Here is a 21210-nt window from a genome sequence, read left to right as displayed (position 1 = left end):
ATTATCAAACTAAAAATTTAAAGGGGCTAATAATTTTGACCTTAAAATGATTAATAAAAAAATCAAAAACTGCTTTTATTCTAGCCAAAATAAAACAAATAAGACTTTCTCCAGAAGGAAAAAAATATTATCAGATACTGTGAAAATTTCCTTGCTCTGTTAAACATCATTTGGGAAATATTTAAAAAAGAAAAAAAAAATTCAAAGGGGGCTAATAATTCTGACTTCAACTATATATATATATATATATATATATATAGAAAAGGAAAAGACAATTATCTGAATGGACAGTGATTTTACTTTTTAATAAGACAAAAAGTATAAAGTAGCAAACGCATTGCTTTAAACTTTCATTAATCTATACTGTATGGCATTTATAGCTCTGGGGTCAGGAAATTCTCAGAAGATAACTTAATACCACAGTATTTTTTATGGTTTTTAAAGCAGTTTTTCATTTTTTAAAAGCTATTTTAAGGTCAAAATTATTAGCCCCTTTAAGATACTTTTATTTTCGATAGTCTACAAAAAAAAACATCATTATACAATAACTTGCCTAATTACCCTAACCTGCCCAGTTAACCTAATTAACTTAGTCAGGCCTTTAAATGTCACTTTAAGCTGTATAGAAGTGTCTTGAAAAATATCTAGTCAAATATTATTTACTGTCATCATGGCAAAAATAAAATAAATCAGTTATTAGAAATTAGTTATTATGAGTTAAACTATTATGTTTAGAGATGTGTTGAAAAAAATATCTCCGTTAAACAGAAATTGGGGAAAAAATAAACAGAGGGGCTAATAATTCAGGAGGGCTAATAATTCTGACTTCAACTGTACATGTGTGTGTGTGTATGTGATGTTTGTTGTTAGTTAATATTAACCAATGCATTAACTAATGTCAGATAACGAGACATTTTTATAGTGTATTAAAGTGTAGTTGAAATGTTGGATACCTTTCATAATCTTGTGTTTAAAAAAATAAAAGAATTTCTACATATAATCCCAAACAGTTTATAAAACTACGTATTAATTCAACTTAAAATGAAATTATGAAATAGAAATGATGTGTCTGCAAATAGCTGAAATAAATTATACATTTTTAAAGACCTGTGGTTTTAGATTTAATTTTATTTATCGAGAATGCTGAAAAGTTGATTTGACAATATTTTATTTATTTATTTATTTATTTGCCTGTTTGTTTGCTTTTTACACCTACATCAAGAAGGACTCAGGACAACACATGTGTGTGATTGCACATGGTGTATTATTAATTATTATAACGAATCACAAATTGCCATTTTGCCCCTGTTTCAACACACATTTTTGAAAAATAATACAGATAATGCTGCTGGTCTTCCTGAGTGTGTGCTGATCATTTGTTGTCAGATTTGATGCTGCCATTTGTCTCCTACAGAACACAACTTTGATGGTAAAGGTTATAGAACCCTTCCCAAGCCTTTCATCTACCTGTCATGTATCTCATTATAAAGGGCTTAGACAGTGGCACAAGACAGAGTATGATCCTCCATATTTTCACATCTCAGATAAAGAGAGAGAGAGAGAGATCCGCTGGCCCCAGTGATTTAGAGCTAATCAATAATTTAGAGGCACAGTAATACCGGATGGCACCAGCACCCTGTGAGTGTGCAGTAAACGCTCTATCTGGACTGTCTGCTGATGTCATAGATTTCATTGATGGAAAAAAATGAAATGGGATGTTTTGAATTTCACTATGGCTTACAAACATCATACAATGGACACTGGACTCTCCCACCACAGAGAAAATGCGGGAGTACAATCACAGCATTTACAGCACAAGACCTCATACAGATGCCTGCATCTCCATACATAAACTTTGTTAAAGACACAGTGTGTAACTCAATGAGGCCGTTATTTTGTTTGCATCCAATCTAGATGGTAAAATCACAGGAAATTGGATTATCTTTATGTTGTTACTTCGTTGAGAGACTTGTGTTATTTAATTTAGACTGGATGTTTAATATATATATATATATATATATATATATATATATATATATATATATATATATATATATATATATATATATATATATATATATATATATATATATAATACATAACCTGTATATTACAATAGAATATCTAAATAAATGGAAAAAAATATTCAAGGGAAATTTGATTATCTATAGCATTCCTAGCATTAAGTAACAAAAAAAGTGACATGTTATAAATTTTTAGACAACAAGTTAGTGTTTTGAGATCAAAACAGTTTAAATCCGAACAAAAGAAAACATTAGCTGATTATTGACCAATTGTCATCTATTTTCTGAGGAAAATATTGGAATATTTTCTGTTTTTTTCCTTTATCCTTTCCTTTATGGTATCCAATATTAACATTTTACTGAACGTAATACTGAATGAATTAAATTTAAATAAAAATGTCCAAGTTAAATTTATTCAAAGCGATGTGATATCTTACAATGTTTAAATCATGATGTAATGTAAGATTAATTTAGACTGGAGGTTTAGCCTATTGCAGTAACTTAGCCTATCCATAGTAACTTGCTAGGTTACAAAAATAATGGGAAATGGATTATCCTAACTAACTAAACAAGTAAAACAAACATCTAAACAAACAAAATACTAACTAACCAGATGGATATTAGATATTCTAAAATGATACTCTACATGTTACTTTACATGTTGCAGGAGCCATGCAGCCGTTACACCTGCTCTTTCGTTCTGTCATCAAGCTAAGAGCTACTGAGAGACAAAGTTTCTGAATGGTTTTAAATGAACGAAAGCCCTACCGTTTTGCTGTAAAGGAACCTTTCTTCGACGTGTCTGTGAAAAAACCAAAAGACGGCTGAAATAGAGATGTGTATTCGGTCAGCAACGCGGTTCACTCAGCACACAAACACACAGAGTCGCATTGGGGAGCGCGTGTCATGTCTCCACAATACTGTACTACACACTCAGATCCTCAGCAGTCGCGATGCCGCCGTGATAGCAGGAAATTTTATTGATCTCTCTCTCTCTCTCTCTCTCTCTCTCTCTCTCTCTCTTATTTAATTATTCATCCATTTATTGGTTTGTTTTCTGAATAAAGATCCTGCAGAATGGATTAATAAATGTTAATGGATTATTCATTCATTCATTTTCTTTTCGGCTTAGTGCCTTTATTAATCAGGGGTCGCCACAGCTGAATGAACCACCAACTTATCCAGCATATGTTTCACACAGCAGATGTCCTTCCAGCCACAACCCAACACTGGGAAAACATCCATACACACTCATTTACACACATACATGTCCTTACTGCGGCCAATTTAGCTTACCCAATTCACCTATAGCGCATGTCTTTGGACTGTGGAGGAAACCAGATCACCCGGAGGAAACCCACGCAAACACGGGGAGAACATGCAAACTCCACACAGAAAAGCTTGAACCAGCAACCTTCTTGCTGTGAGGGAATCGTACTACCCACTGTGCCACCATGACGTTAATGGATTAGTGAAATGCTATTGTTTAAATGTTAGCAACCTGTTTTGAATGCTATAAATCTGTAGATTTTTAATGACAAAATCTGTTGGCCAAAACAGTTTTGAGATATTGGAGCTACCAAGAGCTTGATTACGAACAAGTGTAAGCAACAAAAGTTTTTGTCTTTGGGGTTGATATTTGATAGCAACTTGTCACTTGACATCTACGATGCTTGAAATGTCATTCATGCTATGCCTTTGTGGCTAGACAATCTGTTACTAATTGGTTGCCCTATAGTTATTCATTCATTCATTTTCTTTTTGGCTTAGTCCCTTTATTAATCTGGGGTCGCCACAGTGGAATGAACCGCCAACGTATCCAGCATATGTTTTATGCAGCGGATGCCCTTCCAGCCGCAACCCATCTCTGGGAAACATTCATACACTCTCATTCACACACATACGCGCATCGATAGATTTGCTTTTCAGTGTTTGGACTCTCAGTAGTGATTATTAAACCACACTGAACTGAGCTAAACTGAACTGAACTTAAACACTAAAAACTGAACTACACTGTTTCAATTTACTATGATCTTTTATGTGAAGTTGCTTTGACACATTCTACATTGTAAAATCACTATACAATTGAACATACACTATGGACAATTTAGACTTCCCAATTCACCTGTAACACATGTCTTTGGACTGTGGGGGAAACCGGAGCACCTGGAGGAAACCCACATGAACGCAGGGAGAACATGCAAACTCCTGCCCTATAGTTCTAATAAACAAACTTCAGCTAGTTCAGAATGCAGTACCTAGAGTGCTTACTGGAACTAAGAAGCATGATCATATTAGTTCAGTCTGGTCAGCATTGAACTGGATCCATAGTCAACATTGTTTAAATGTAAACATTCTACTCATTACTTACAAAGCCCTAAAAGGTTTTGCAACCCAGTATTTGAGCGAGCCCTTTAGGTTCATTACAAATTTTGATCATTATATTATGGGCGACAAAGTAGCACAGTTGCCTCACAGCAAGAAGGTCGCTGGTTCAAGCCCCGGCTGGGTCAGTTGGCATTTATGTGTAAAGTTTGCATGCTCTCCCCGTGTTCATGTGGGTCAAAGACATGCGCTATAGGTGAATTGAATAAGCTAAATTAGCCTTAGTGTAAGAGTGGCTGTGAATGCCATTATTGAGTTATTGCTGGAAGGGCATCTGCTGCGTTAAAACATATGCTGGATAAATTGGCGGTTCATTCCGCTGTGGTGACTCTTGATTAATAAAGGGAAAAAGCTGAAAAAAAATGAATGAATGAATAATTATAATATCAAAACTGGCAGGCGGAAGTCCTTCCTAGATCCTTTAGTGAGGCAGATTAAATCTAGAATAAAGACCCATCTCTTTGCTAGCATACAGGTAAAACACAAACTCAAAACTTCAAAATTAAAATCAGATAGTTTGAGTGAAGGCATCCAGAACCTATAAAACTTTACCCTAAAAACACTAAAAATAATGGCATCTATGCTCATGTTAGTCTCTCGGTCTTTGGATTAAGCCCATATTCAGCCCAGATGGTTGTTGCGACAAAGGACAAATTCAAACTATGCTCCACATAGTCAGAGAAGATAACAATGTCTCAGGAACGCAAGACTAGCAAGATACGATTATTTATCTTTACCTAAAAAAGTTACCTTGTGATCAGTCAGTAATTTAACAATGTGTACAACAATAAAACATAAGTTAAGTCAACTTAAATGTTCTGAGTTACAAGGGGTTTAGTCACTTTTCTTATATATAGGGCAATGGGTTTACTCACATTTTTAACGTGAAGTAACTAATACAGTTTATGATTCAGCAAAGACCTCAATGATAGACGTGTCCCTACATTTAAGACTTTTGGCTACACCCATGTGAGTCCTACTCGGACCTTTACTTTCAGTGTGATGGATGCTTATCCTCCCAAGGCCACTGACGTCTTAAAATGCAACTCTGCCTCTTTTGCATTTGGCCAGAGGATTGGTTGCATTTGATTTGCAAGCTAAGACTGCATATCTTAGAGACGCAATGTCAGACACAACGCACTCGATGGAGCTAGTGACATCAGTGTGGGGGGTGGGGTTAGGGGTGGGGTTAAGTGTGAGCATTAAAAGCATTACATTTAAAATGTGCAAATGTGCAGTGCAAAAAAAATTTGTATATATATATATATATATATATATATATATATATATATATATATATATATATATATATATATATATATATATATATATATATATATATATATATATGTTTGGAATAAAAAAGCTTCATATAACAATACATATTATTTGCAAAACATTTTTAGCATTGCATTTACAAAACCCATCCAGTCACTTGTAATGCTCATTTTGATTTGCTTTTTAGTCAACCATAGGTCTGTGATGCTGTTTTCACTTTGCACTTTACGTTTCTGCGCGTTTCACTTTGTGGCCCTGATTTGACAAGGGGGTGGAGTCAACGCAAAGTGAAAACAATGCAAAGTGAAAACAGTGTCACAAACTCACGCTTGACTAAAAAGTAGCTCAAAATGAGCATTACAAGTGACTGGACGGGTTTTGTAAAGGCAATTCTAAAAAAAAAATGTTTTGCAAATATATAAAAATATATATGAAGATTTATTTTTTTATTAATTGTAAATATTTAACTTTTTTTGCACTGATTGATTTTTATTTGCAGTTCTTTTATGTTAGCAAAATACATTTTTGCTTCTCAGAAATGTATGCTTGCTTTGTGATTTTTGGAGATTTGCTTTTTTTCTTCTTTTTTTTGTTCAATACTTTATTTTATGTTTGCAAAATGTTCTGTTATTTGGCAAGTATATAGCTTATGGATTGACTCTATAGGTGTGTCCTTTTCAGTGGATCATCCTTTAACGGGGATATTATTGAACTGAACTAAATCACCTTTGATAGTTAGAACTACACTAGCATTCCACCACTACTGATATGCTGAATATGTGCCAAAAACTGCAACATTGTTTTTGTTATCTTATCCTTTTCCAGCTCATCTACATTAAGTAGCTTTGAAACAATCAACAGTGTATAAATCGCTATAGAAATAAAGTCGATTTGACTTAAAATCTTAATACAGTATAAATTAAAAAAGTACTCTGACAAACTAGACCACATCCCATTTTTGCATGTGTCATACCATCAACTTTACTGAGGCTGAAAACAAATCTATTCACATTCATGTATGCAGATACACAGAGAGAGAGAAAGAGAGAGAGAGAGAGAGAGAGAGAGAGAGAGAGAGAGAGAGAGAGAGAGAAAGAGAGAGATTTTGCTTGCACTGCTATTACGACAATCCGAGAATCATCTGTATTGATTTAATTGCATTTACGTGAATCAGAGACAGTGAGTTGCATCAGATCATCAAGCCTCTGGCAATGGAAATGGATCATATACATCATTCAGAGCTGTCTGCCATATGATTTGATCATCACAACCTTCAGTAAGTATTACACTGACAGCAGCGACATGCAGCATCAGCAGTGCACAGACGGAAAGAATTTTGACTAAATGGCCAACATCTCTAACAAAATATTTTCAATCTTAGAAATTGAGAGTTTGAACCACTTAAATGAGTAAAATGTGAGGAAAGTTTAGATTAACGTTCCCTTAACAGTATAAATTACAGTATAAGTCACAGCTTTTAAAAATTGCAAGTATCATAAAATTTATGGTTGTATTGCATACGCTATGAAAATATTGCACATCAAGAAATTTTCTCATTCAAATATCTTTTTAAATAAAACACTTTCATACTGTATGTTTCTGTATGGAAAATTCACAGCTTTCTCTCTGATTTCAGTGCAGTGATCCTGCAGTGAGCTCCATATAAAGTACAGTATCTAGGCCAGGATAAAGGAAAACTTGCAGTACAGTCCAGCAATTGATCACAACATCCAGATGGACTCATCAACAATGACAAGAGCTCAGAGAGTCAGGAGAAGCATTTGATGATCAACCAAACATCACCGACCACATCGGAAAGTCTTTACGCTTTATACAATTTCAAAAAGCTCAGATCAAATCTATAAATGGGTATAATTGTTCTCTATTGAACATTGCCAGTTGGCAAAGTCACATGATCTGGATTATGCAAACATAAAAAGGTGCAAAGCTCAAAATACTTTTAATAGCTTTAAATCCTACTACAGTGTTGGGCCTATTTATTGCATTTCGGGGGTCATGGATCGATTTGAGTACATTTGAATACTTAAATAAGTCATGTTGCCATATGCCGAAGGGGAAATGCCATTGAAAGTAGTGCTTTAACCTGTTTCAATAAGACAGTGATCACAAAGACACCAGTAAGCAAGTAGGATCTTGGTTCCAGAGCAACAAGATTAAATTCATGGAGTGGCCATCCCAGTGTCTGGACCTTAACCCAATAGAACACTTGTGGGCTGACATTAAAAATGCTGTTTCTGAGACAAAACCAAGAAATGTAGAGTAATTGTGGTGTGAAGTACCTGTTCAAAAGTGCTAAACGTGCAAGCAGCACAGATCTCAGTTCTCAGAAACCATGGTTATACAACTAAATATTGTTTCAGTGCCTAACAAGAAAGCTCATTTTTTAATAATACAGGCTATATGCACAGCTAGTGTTTTTCAGCCAAAGATAAACTTCTGGTGAAAGATTTATGTGAATGTTTTCAATTTCATCAGGTTCATTTCATAGCATCGATGTTGTAATGGAATTAAAACAAAATCAGTTAAAAAGACTTTGGCATTCATTTAGTTGTTCAAGAGTAAAACGAGATGAAAAGCCATTTAAACACAAGCGCCGCCAGGAGCAGCAGGCTAGCGCTGAAACTCCATTGAAAATACTGGGGTAAAATAAATGTCCGTATTTAAAAGACACGGAGCAGAACAATGGAATTCAATGCAGTGCTTCTTGTCCGGTCTGATACCCACTTTATATCATAAATCAATAAAACAGTGAAGATCTTTGATTTTTAAAGAAATCAAATCTTAAACGTGGCAATTTGTAATGGCCCAACAGTTCACAGGAAGCACTTGGGCTTGCTGTCTGAAAATTGAAAGTCTGTGTGCATATACCCCATTAATACATTAAATACTTGATTTTTTTTTTTTTAATCAAACAATTGCAGAAGGTTCTATTTATTGGAACAGCCTAATATTTGTCTTTCTTACTTTCTGTAAAGTAATAATATATTTAACAAAATTTCGTCATGTTTTGATTTAGAATTGAATGTTTAGTGTCCCCAATGCATTTGTGTGTATTTTAAAGTTATTATAAGGATTTTGAGCTTTACTCTTTTTTTTCAACACACAAGGATTTCTGATTATCTGTGTGATGCTGTAAACTATTAATAATGTTGAAATACTATGGAGATAGAATTGTTTCTTTATTATTCAATCAAAATTATTTAGTTTTAGGGGAAAAAATTAAGTACATAGTAATAAAAAAGTAAAAGATTGCAAATATAAAAAACATTTAATTAAAAAACTTGTCAACAATAAAATCATTTGGATAGCAAAAAATAAACTATTGTCGTATTATGCAGTTACCACAATTTTCATTGCACACTCATTCATTTTGCTCTCTGTACTGCTGTCATTTATTGCACATCTAGAATCTTTGCTTGAGAGATGAAATGTTTTGCTCGTGTATTGAAAAGTTTTGAACCCATGTACGCTGGGGTTACAGGAATAAATAATATTTAACATAAAGTAGTAAACATTTCTTTTAAGTGCACTATTTCATAATACTCTCATAAATGTAAACATTCCAAAAGCATGTTTGTAAGCAGTGATACCAAAAATATCTTTGAGTTCCCCAAAGAACCATTTCAAGATGAATAACTTGTGGGGAAAACTTTAAAAAGAATCATGTTAAGAACGTTATTAAACGTAAGTACTGTTTGTGGAATGGAAAGGTTCTTAAAATGTTAAAGGTTGTTTGTAGATCTATATATACAAATTAATTTAATATATACAATTGAGAGGTTGTATTTCTTGTTAAGTTTTATTTATTTACAAAATATTTCCCAAATTCCAACATTTTTTTAAAACTGTTTAAAAACAAATTTCTAATAAATAATTTCTATTGTCTTTGTAATGACAGAACATAAATTACTAATTATTTGGCAAAATACTTGTATTCAGGCTAAAGTGCAATTTAAAGGTTGAACCAGGTTAATAAGTCATTTGTTCTGTAGCTAATTCTTTAGGGGGCTAACAATTTTAACCTTGAAAATCTTTTAGTGAATATCCTTCATGGAACCATTGATTCCAATAAGGAACCATTCATTTATCCTAACACATTTGACACCCACAAACAAAAGACTCAGAGATGAACTTCATAGGCATTCTTTAATTCCTTTTATTTTTTTCATTCACTCCATACCACTTTTGAGGTTCTATAATCTGCCCGAACAATCAAAATACATACCAATATACAGAATGGAGAAATGACATAATATTTACATACTGTAGGAGATCAAAAAAAGTGTAGAGCTGACATTATCCCACATACAATAGCTTCATACTGTGTGCTAGTACCTTCAAATATTAGTTTTTCCTCATACAAACTTTTATAAACATTATAAAATATTTAGATAGGGCAATATCTGAATATTATTATAAAAAACATGTACCTTGTACAAAATAACATGTAATAAAGCTTATTTGAAACCAAGAGCTAAAGATATCATTGAGGCCAATAAATAAACACAAAGAAAAATGTGAAATATTAATAGAATAACAGTAATGAAAACTAGCACATTCTACATATGGACTCGAATCCCAGCTAATATGGGTGTGATAAACCTTCAACTCCTCCCTGACAATGGTGTCATTTTCCACTTGACCACCAGAGGGCGACAACACCATTCACCAAACAAGAGCGCCAACAACAGTCCTACAAATATCACCTTCATCGCGTAAATACAGCCTTACAACGGTAACACTGACAAACAAACACCGTCTTTCCTTCAAACTCCGACAAACGTCTACAGTAAAGTCATGACGACAAATAGTAGGACGAGGGATGAAGCTTTAAACTGCAGAATTATCATAAATAAATGGTTCCACAGGAAAGGAATTGACATCTTTATTCACAGAAGCATCCAGTGCATTCGGCGACCCTGATTGGGTTTAATCAAGCACACGTAAGTCAATGGTCACTCACAGAGGTTAAAGCAATGCATTACTCACATCTCATATGCATAAAAATGGACAAACACAATATCAAAAAATAGCGACAACATAAATCTATACTTAAATTAATGCTTCAGGTACAATAAAAATATACAAGTACTGGATCCCAGTACACAATGCTGGCTTACTTTTTTTTCCTTCTTTTTTTCTTCTTTTCTCCAATTGAGTTTGCCAACCAGCGGCTTCCTCAATGCAGAAGAATGACAGTATAGTTTAGAATTGGTTTGTCTAGTAGAGACGTCTTCAACAATTTGTTCTCTCTGCTCAAACTGTTTTAGAGAGGGGGGGGGGGGGGGGGGGTGCAAGGAGTACAAAAGTTTGCACAAAGAGATGAAAAAGCCTGAAATATCCAGTATGAAAGACTCTCAAAAAGATCTTCTTTCCAACACAAAAATGCGCCGTTCAGCAAAATATGGATTGTCATCTCCCTTGAAAAACAGGGATACTTCTCACTTTTGGAAGGAGGCAAAAGGGGGACACAGCTTGCTTGTTAGAAGGTTCACTTGATTTGGAGCTCCTCACAGGATTATGTCCTGCTCAGCAAAGATGACCTGCAGAAAATCAAGCATAATGGTCATTTAGTGAATAATTGAATCACGGTTCAAAATGAAAATAACATGTACTTAGTCACAATGAAATACAGGTAAGAAAAAAAACATTTCTTCCATATTAATTTGTAGCGTGTAATATACTAATGAAACTAAAGTCAATAAGTAAATGTAAATAGACTGTAAATGTATGAAGAAAAACAATTGTAATTGTTCAAAATTATTTTCAGGAGATCTACTTTATTTGAATATGTTTTAACAGAGTATTGTAAGGAAATTTGGAAGTTTGGTGAGGCCCCCCAGGCCACTAGCCAGCGTAGTGAAAGGGGTGGTTCATTTATTTCTCTAAAAAGTTGGCTTTTTTGCTGTTATTGGCCTCATTTAGTATGTAATTAGGAAATTTAAATAATCCATTTAGTAACATTTTAGGCACTATTTTAGGCTTAGCTTGTTGGATGGTCTTCAAAACCACAAAACCAAAAAAGTTTTCTAAGGATTTAGAACCAAGAAACACGAAAAATAAATACAAATACACATTTTTTACATTATATATCATTCAGAAAAACAATGTAGCCTATTGTCATTTATTAGGCGAATAAGAAACTGGCCCGCACATTTAGCTTTCCTCAGTCAGAATTTGGCCATTTGAATAAAAATCATGTAAAACATAATATTACTAATGTAGAGCTTCATGATTCTTTCTAGCTTCTCTTGTAAAAAAATCAATTTGAAAATTCATGGATAACAACAAAAGCCTAATTAGTATTAAAATTAACTTTAATATGGGCCGCTTTTGGTGCTGTGATCATGATTTCTTTCAAGAATAAGGTCCAAGATTTAGAATAAAAGTTACTTGTAAACTGTTTTCTTATTTAACCACAATACAGCAGGTCAATAGTGAAAGATGACTTCATTTACGTCAGATTCTGCTTGGTCTTGAAGCCTTTGATGGGTTATTTTACACAATTGATGATGGCATAGCAGTCAAAATAGGATTCATGTACAAAATGAGCTCATGTATGGGGCAAATTCTCCCCCCCTGGCTACGGGCCTACACCCTGACTAAAAACCACTGCCCTAATGTTACCAAAGGCAAAAATGGAGTGACCTTTGACTGTGTTTTTCAAGACTCTTGTCACGAGAGGGAGCCAGAGCTGTGTTTATTTCAGCTGCTGGTGGATAATAACAATGTTGACAAACAATACTTTTTTAAAAATGTTTCCTCAAAGGTGCCCTTTGAATACTAAATACCATGCAATTCATGCAACCCAGTTAGTCTTTAAATACATTCTGCTGCTACATAATAAGACATCCAAGTCTTACATTTTATGTATAGTTTCACCTTTATCTATTCCTGTACAACGTTTTGCCTTTATGGTTCTCCTGTCAAATGATATTGAACATTTTCGTTCACGACACAGATGCGTCATATTATTAAGAGGTCTGTTCATAATAAAGAACTGCTCTTTAACTTAAGGTTTTGCATAGTTAAGACATTCTGAATAAACATTCAAATAATTGAATAAAAAACTTGATTGAAAAGGCAACAGTGCATTGCTAATTTTGTTAATAATTGTAGTCGTTGTGATGAAACAGTTGAGAACATTCTGAATTATGCTAAAATAGGAGTCATGATAATAATAATAGTGAATTTAAAAAGAACAGGAGCTTATATTCCAAAGCCCTCACACATGCAGGGGTGGATGAGGATAGACGCTCTGTACACAATATGCCGTGTGCTGATCCAAGTCCAGCGCCCTACACGTGATAAATCAAGCATAAACTGCTTTCAGATGAGCAATAAAAGGAAAATGTGCCCTATGGACATTATTCTTCATCTCTGCATCAGCTGGATTGTCTTTTCCTGGTAGCTCTGCTCTTTTTCCTGCAGGACTACTGAACTCACACTGAGACACTGAGAGCATGAACTGCTGATACAGACTAAATCTGCTGCGGTGACAGATCCTGTCGCAGTGGAAAGAAAAAAAACACCCAGCCCACCAAAAGCCTGCGCAATCTCTCTCTCCTGTGCTGTAAAACTGTGAGGAAACGTGACTAAGCATGAGCCAGACGCCCTCACCCTTGCCAAGCACATATGTGTGTGTATCTCTCACTGCATGATCTCAGGAGAGTAATAATGGATGATGTTTGTGTCAGTTTGCTAGTTTGTTTATTGCAAATAACTGATTAAAATCAATGTAGATCAAAAACTGATCATCATGAATATTCTACAAAAAGGGATACATAGAAGTCTTGTAGTTTGTGCGCAATGTTCAAAAAAGGCACAAAGACAAATTGTAGCTACATTTGGAAAAAAAAGGACTGTATTTACAATTGAAAGCAAAAAAAAAAACAGCCCTTCTATTCAATTTTCATTCTTTTTCAGAATTTCTTAAGCGGTGTTTAATGGGGAATAGGAATTTTCAGTTTTTTTTTTCTTCTGAAGAAAGTCTTATTTCTTTTAGTTTGACTGGAATAAAAGCAGTTCTTACATTTTCCTTAAAACAAATTTACATTTTTAATTTTTAAATAAAATTTAAATTTATAACGTGCTTAAACTCAAAACGCTACAAAGTACACAAACAAGATATAACTACTATTATCTTGCAAAATAAGTAGAAAAATATTATGTACGGTCATCATGGCAAAGACTAAAGAAATTAGTTATTAAACATAAGTTATTAAAGCGTATTATTTTTCAATTTCTCCGTTATACAGCATTTGCCAAATATTTAGGAAATAATGAGGCATAATAATTTTGATTTTAACAGTATATTGTGAAATAAATACAGTTGAAGTCAGAATTATTAGCCCCCCTGAATTATTAGCCCGCCCTGTTTATTTTTCCCCCAATTTCTGTTTAACAGAGAGAAGATTTTTTTCAATACATTTCTAAACATAATAGTTTAATAACTCATTTCTAATAACTGATTTATTTTATCTTTGCCATGATGACCGTAAATAATATTTGACTAGATATTTTTCAAGACACTTCTATACAGCTGAAAGTGACATTTAAAGGCTTAACTAGGCTAATTAGGTTAACTAGGCAGGTTAAGGTAATTAGGCAAGTTATTGTAAAATGATGGTTTGTTCTGTAGACAGTCGGAAAAAAAATATTGCTCTGTTAAACATCATTTGGAAAATATATTAAAAACAAAATACAAAAAAAAAAAAAAATCACTGGGGGGCTAATAATTCTGACTTCAACTGTATTAAAATATTTTTAATTTTATGTTCAAGCAGTTTTCATGATCAATTATTATTGTGATGTTATTATTTTTATAACATTTCAGCCGACTTGCCATTTGACAATTCCAATTCATAGTGAATAGTTTCTCTAGAAAAAAACAAAATAGAGTCTTTCTCTAGAACAGAGATGCCCAAACTAGGGCCTACGGGCCAAAGTTGGCCCTTTGCATCCTGTAATTTGGCCCACCAGAGGGAAATGATTGGGAGGTTGGGGAATGCCTTTAAAAAAGATTCTCATTTCCATTTTAACATAACCTTTTGTTTGTTTGTTTTATTGTTGAGCTACAAAAAAGCAAACAAAAATTTAATGTTTCAATTAAATATTGTAAATGAATCTGTTTTTTTATGTACATACTGTCACTTCACGAATAATAACAAACATTTTCAAAAAAATATTAACTACAGTTGAAGTAATTATTTATATTTACTTTTAAATATTATCAAATAAATTACCCATGGCAACCTTAATGTAATACAGTTTGCGGTGTTTACTTTCGGCCCACAGCTCTCAATCAAGCTTGGATTTTGGCACTTCATAAGAAAAAAGTTTGGGCACCCCTGCTCTAGAAATGAACTTAAAAGATTCAGAAATGACTATAATTAGAAGAGGCAAACTGAAATAAATAAAATCAGTACTCAAAAGTAGATTACAAGCAGAAATCTCCATTATTCATACAATTTTATTATTAAATTGTATTATTACGACACTTCAAGGTCTAGACAACACTATTTAACTTCCCTGCTGTTTGACAGTGTGAGCGGTGTTAGTTCTTTCTTTCACAACTCTTAGCAAACAGCAAATGACTTCTGCTGATAGAAATGAATGAATGATGAATCACGTCATACACACCTGAGAGATTTCCATCGGTCTTTCTCCATGTTGTTCTCGGGCCCTTCGCTCTCGTATGACGCCAGATACAAAGCTGTTGAGAGATCAGCGAGATCAGCATCAGAATCACAAAAACAAAGCCACCTGTTCTCAGTCTCCAGGAATGCTCTTGAACTTGTGTTTCTAAGTTATTTAGCATGACAGTATTTTACACCTGAGGCAACAGTGACAAGCGCCGCTCTCTTAGTGTCTGGTTTCTTTGTGTGCGTATTGCGCAAATATCATCTAAACAGGTTTATGACGCGAGTGGCAATAAAATGTGTGAACAGAAGAGACTGAGCTCACACAGGATGTCTAGGATGACTGTAAAGCAAGAATATAGAAGTTATTTTTAATCAAAGTAATGGTACAAGCCTTTAGTATTATTAGTCTGAATTTCTTAGGGTGGGAATAGGGCTGGGCAATAAAACGATAAAGTTGATGAAACAGCACTGACATTCTAGAGGCAATAATAATTATTATTATTATTGATAACAATTAATAATATCTTAATTATTAGTTATTAAAATGTTAGTTATTAAAATTAGTTAATAAAAATATTTAAACTATTTTTCTCCTCTCTCTATTAAACAGCATGTGGGAAATATGTAAGAAATAAGGAGGGATAAAAAAATTATTTCAACTGTATAATGTGAAATAAATATGAAAATGTTTTTAATTGTTTTATCTATGCATGAGATGATCTAAGTGAATGATATTATGAATGACAATGTTTTGACAAACTTTAACAAACTTAAAAAATAATTGTTTTACCTAACAGACATTTACTGCATTGGTGAGACAATATCGGGGAATAAAAATTTGCTACATAAAAACTGTTACAACATGCAGTAATACAAGTAAGTTTACTCTATATAGTAAGTGGGAATTATAGAATCTGCAGATGCAAAACCACTATGGATCAGTCATCCTTTTCATCCTTGGAATGCTATGCCTGTTGATTTAAAATTACAATCCGAACACCCAGTTTTTTCTGTAAAGTTGAAAGAATGGTTGAAATCTTTACAGCAATGTGAACATTAAGTATTATTCTTTCAGGCTGGCCATGTTTACATTTCTCTTTAGTATGCAGACTGACTTACATTTTATGTATATGGCTCTGTATATACTGTATATGTTTGTTGTAGTGTTTTTTCCTTGTTTGTTTATTTCTTTATGTAAAGCCTAACCAGGGACGAGGGCTGCAAATTAGCTTAATGCTATATGCCCTATGTACGCGGCATTGATTTTCTTTGTATAACAATGTCAACTGTATTGTCCCTGTTAAATAAACAAACAAACCAAAAATAAAATATATACGTTTTTAAAAAAATATTTAGCAAAATGAATATTGTACCTCTTGCCTCATTTTGTATAATTCTAATGATCTCTTATTCTTGATGCTGTACTTTTGTTTTTGTTAGCTTCTATTCATTGGATAGCCCCGTTTAAAGAGACAATGTATATTGTCATTATATTGTTTTTTCAGTCTGTATAAATAAATATTGTACCTCAAATTTGTTAAATTTTTTATCTGGTCAATATAAAAGTAGTTTAAATAAACAATTCACTCTGGATTAAAAAAAAATCTGCCTTTAAATTTTAATTTAAAAACAGACAATTTAAGGTGATAATAGTCAATATTTATTCAACTCAGTTAGCTTTACAATTATGAATCCAAGATTCCATTTTCTCACCATTTATTAACAATATGAGAATGAAGAAATTTAAGTAAATGCAAATGAAAATATGTTTTTTTAGGATATTGCTGCAAATGTTTTTGTGAAATCGAAATATAACTAAGCTAAATCGAACGTTCAATCATCAAATAATTTAGGTCAATAATCTCTTCATAAAAACGATTTTTCCGTGAATATTTAGAGGCATCTCATAAAAATCTGAATCATCAATACTTTAATTCATTTTCAACAGGCCTGCAGTTCATCGTTAGAAACAAAACATCACCTGATAAATTGAATTGCGAAAGATTTTGAGCCAACCCTAGGTGAGATGAAGGTGTCGATGACAAACAATTGAAACTCCAAATCAAACTAGCCATCACAAAACCCACACATACCATCTTCACTGAAGACTGGAGCGGTCAGGAGGTACTGCAGAATCTTGCGGTCTCTGTCGAAAGGACACTCCACCTTCTTCCAAGTCATGAACTCCATCACCTGTTTGGCCAGTTCCCAGAATTTCTGCAGCACAATCAAGATTCACTCTGTTAGAAATCATCGCCTACCGTCTGTCTGTCTTACAGGACTGGTGCCCTTGAAACTTCATTTCAACAGATGCCGACGTCAAATGAACTAAAATGGGATACTTCTGTTGCTATGTGACGATGGTTTCTCAGCCATTCATTGTTATTCTCTACCTGTGAGAGAAGTCGTTTCCATGCATAACGTTTGTTTGCTTGTTTCGCCAAACCAAACAGAAGGAATTACCTCAAAATTCACATGTCCGTTCGGGAGCCTGTTGGCACATCCTTCATTGAGGAAGTAAATGTCTTTAATCAAGAGGCTGAAGAAAGGGATAACAATCTGCAAGGCAAAAAGAGAACTTAAGATTACACAGCAGCTACTTAAAACAACAAAACATATGCAAGTAAAACGGAGCAGTCTCATTGGAAGCTATGCAATTGTTATGGTCACAGTGAGACTGCATTAGGCAATAGTGTTTTACAGCAGCCTCTACAAGTCTACAGGGCCCAGCACAACTGGATCTACAGCTTTGGAGAGCAATAACTATGATTCATGATGCATGGAAGCAGTGCTGTGTACGCAAGGCTGAAATCTAAACTCTGTAGTGGCAGATTCAATAACAACATGAAAAACAAAGGTGGTGATGCTAAATTTAGATGCGTTACTTCAGGATTTAAAAAGCAAAGCAAAAAACAAAATCCACCTTCTATGCAAGCGATGCTGCACTTTATTAAACATCAGGACAGACTGAGCAAAAAATGACTGATGATTATGATTTTTAAAATTATTATAATTCCTCAACATCTTTCTGAAAAATAGAACTAAATAGTTTAGTTTAAATGCTTATTAATCACAGTATGATTTCAATTCATTTAAAAATGTATAAAATGATAGCAATATGTTATACATAAAATATGTCAACATGATGAATGACAATAATTCCAGTACTATTCCAGGAGTAACCTTTTAACGTCCATTAATAAATTATTTCAATCAAAACATCATCTGGTATAGTTTAATAATTGACATACCATTAAAATGTTTTACACTTAAGAGACTCTTACATAAAAAAAAAAACACACACACAAATTGGTTTCTCTTCCCCTTTTAATAAGTAGAGATGCGCAATATATATCGGCAGCCATTTCGTTATCGGCCGATAAATGCTATTTTTAAAGTTATCGTTTTCGATCCGATATCAAAATTAGGCTGATATTTTAAGCCGATAGATTACGATAGAACTGCCTGCCTCGGGCATGCATGGGTCGAACTTGTTCCGACTTGTCCAGTGCACTATAACGGAGCTTTCTTAACATTTGTTATTCCGTCAAAGTCCGTCCTTTCCCTGTGTGGTATTGCTGTGCGGTAATAACTCAATAAGTAACCATGTTCCTTATCATTGTAGATGGTTGATAGAGTGTCATTGTGTATTTTGGTTTAAATCGCCTCAGGAAAAAATTTTTACATGTGTAAACATAATAGCAAGAATGCACACGTGCTAAACAACTCATTGGGTTGTTTGTAATCTAATATGATCATATGTTATTTTTAACAGGTTGCTTGCCATGTTTTGTTGATGTAAGATGGTGCAACCATCAAGTTATGCAACGGTCAAGTTGTATGTTAATTGCTATGTGAAGAAAAGGAAATAATTTATTTTTGGCATGCTGATTTATGTGAAACCATGAATATATCTATATATCTAAACCACCTTGCAATTTTGAAACTATAGGTATTTTTTGCTTTGAGTGGGCTATTCATAAGATCAGTTTAAACTTTTATAAAGTTTTTAAAATTAAATCAGTTGTTTACTGTATAAAAATATAACATTTTGAAATATTTATATTTATTGGCTATAGTATATCGGCTACCGACCTCCAAATCTTAAGAGTTATCTGTTAACGATATCGGCCCAACAATCCAAATCGGTGCAACCCTATGAATTAGAATGACAGAGCCATGTAAGATCAATTCAATATCTTAACTGCATGGTACGGCATGATGGCAAAACTCTCATCCTATGGCTTTTCTTAAAGCATTTAATCATAATAAGCCTGAAAATCAAACCATAACTAAGAAATTAATCAGTCAACCTCAAGTTTAAATAAAGCTCAAAATAAGTGCAATAAGCACTAGGGGAAAAACATGGGGTCAAAAATACAAGGCGTCAAACAAGTTGATGAGTTAAAGACATTACGTGAGCAGTAATGCATTCTTGATTGAATTTGTTTACAGTGGAAATTCCTGCCTGAGAACACACACTTATATGTCCCTTAGAACTCTAAAGGAACACCACAAGCCAAAGCCTAAACACATTCAACTCTAACCAAAAAACAATTGGCGCTGGGTCACACTGATGCAAAAAAAAAAAAAAAAAAAAAACATCCCCCTACAGAACGCTGAGCATTCCAGTGCTGTTCTGGAACATTCTGTCAAACCCACACAGCAAGCATCTCCACCCTAACCAATCAAAGATGCACAACAAGCCTTATCGAAGCTTAATAAAACAACAACAACATCGAGAACATCCAATAAGTGAAGAAACAAACATACAAAACTGAAAACAGTTTAACTAAGACATTACCATTGAGCTTCCTTTTGGCAGTGTCACGTTTTATTGGGCGAGTTCACAAACACTGAAGAGCATCAGAACATTTTGTTAACTGGCCGACTGCCATGTTTTCCTAACAAGAATAGAGCATATTTTGCAGAGGAAACAGAATGTCCTATTTGACATCTTGCCCTTAGTAAATGATCCACAAACAGTCCCACCATCTTCTACGCTTGATATTACATAACGACCAAAGAGCTCAGTCGCAACCTCAATTTACAGTAAATACAACAATCTGGATTGGAGTCTGCGCTTTCAAGCGCCTTTGAAACAGCCAATCACTGAAATCTTTTACATAATGAATCAGATTTTATCACTGTCCACATTACGTGTGTTGCTTAAATCAATACACCATATCACATACTTCAAAACACTTTTTTTATGTGAGCGCACCACCCAAACCCAAACCCAAACAGTGTTATGAAACTAAAGTTTCAGCCATTTCTGTGAGGAAACTTGAGAAGTGGATTACCTTCTCTCTGCTGCTGTGAGCAGTGATGGATCTCTGAGTGGCTCCGCGCAATGCTGTCCTGTAGTTGTAAAAATTGCTGGAAGGATCCATCTGGTGCTGAGACGAGAAACAAAAAGTGGTTTATGCACCGAACACAGGACTTGAAACATGTAGATGCAGTTTCAGCAAATTGAAGTTTCTAATAAGCCCTAAATCTATTTGCCACGGTTATGTCTCAGTTAGTACTACTGATTTAACTAAAGGCAACATGAGTCACTCGGGTTACTATTCAGCATCAGGCATTCTTTCATGAGAATCAAGTAAGATGATCTATTTCATGTACTTTCAAACTTCATTGAACCTTCCGCCTGAAGGTGAAACGTCCACAAAGGTTTAGTCATCTTAAATCAATTTTACCGAAGCGGGTTTTAGAAAGTACACAGTTCAAAAGTGTGAGGTATAGTCAGATTTTTTAAAAATTTTGTTTATGTTCTTGCTAGGTTAGTGCTAAAGATAATTACTGAATATTATTACTGAACATTTAATTGTGGATTATTGGGCTCATATACAGGGTGG

The 21210-nt window shown here is 33.9% G+C and overlaps 1 protein-coding gene across 1 annotated transcript in view; it reads right to left on the bottom strand.

Annotated features, from left to right (window-relative positions):
- Positions 1–10987: 10987 nt before the first annotated feature.
- Positions 10988–21210, bottom strand: part of rasgef1ba (RasGEF domain family, member 1Ba) — a 30492-nt gene continuing 20269 nt past the window's right edge. Inside the window, exons 10-14 of the mRNA XM_056458283.1 lie at positions 20656–20751; positions 17816–17911; positions 17446–17569; positions 15351–15423; positions 10988–11251 (exon numbers count right to left, since the gene is read on the bottom strand). Of these exons, the coding sequence (XP_056314258.1) occupies positions 11227–11251; positions 15351–15423; positions 17446–17569; positions 17816–17911; positions 20656–20751 (414 nt within the window). The 3' untranslated portion in view covers positions 10988–11226. The remainder of the gene's footprint in view (positions 11252–15350; positions 15424–17445; positions 17570–17815; positions 17912–20655; positions 20752–21210) is intronic.

Source organism: Danio aesculapii, chromosome 5 (genome assembly GCF_903798145.1).
Source record: "Danio aesculapii chromosome 5, fDanAes4.1, whole genome shotgun sequence".
Classification (NCBI taxonomy): Eukaryota; Metazoa; Chordata; class Actinopteri; order Cypriniformes; family Danionidae; genus Danio; species Danio aesculapii.
The sequence above is the reverse complement of the archived record's forward strand: the minus strand, read 5'-3'. Positions and strand labels throughout refer to the sequence as shown.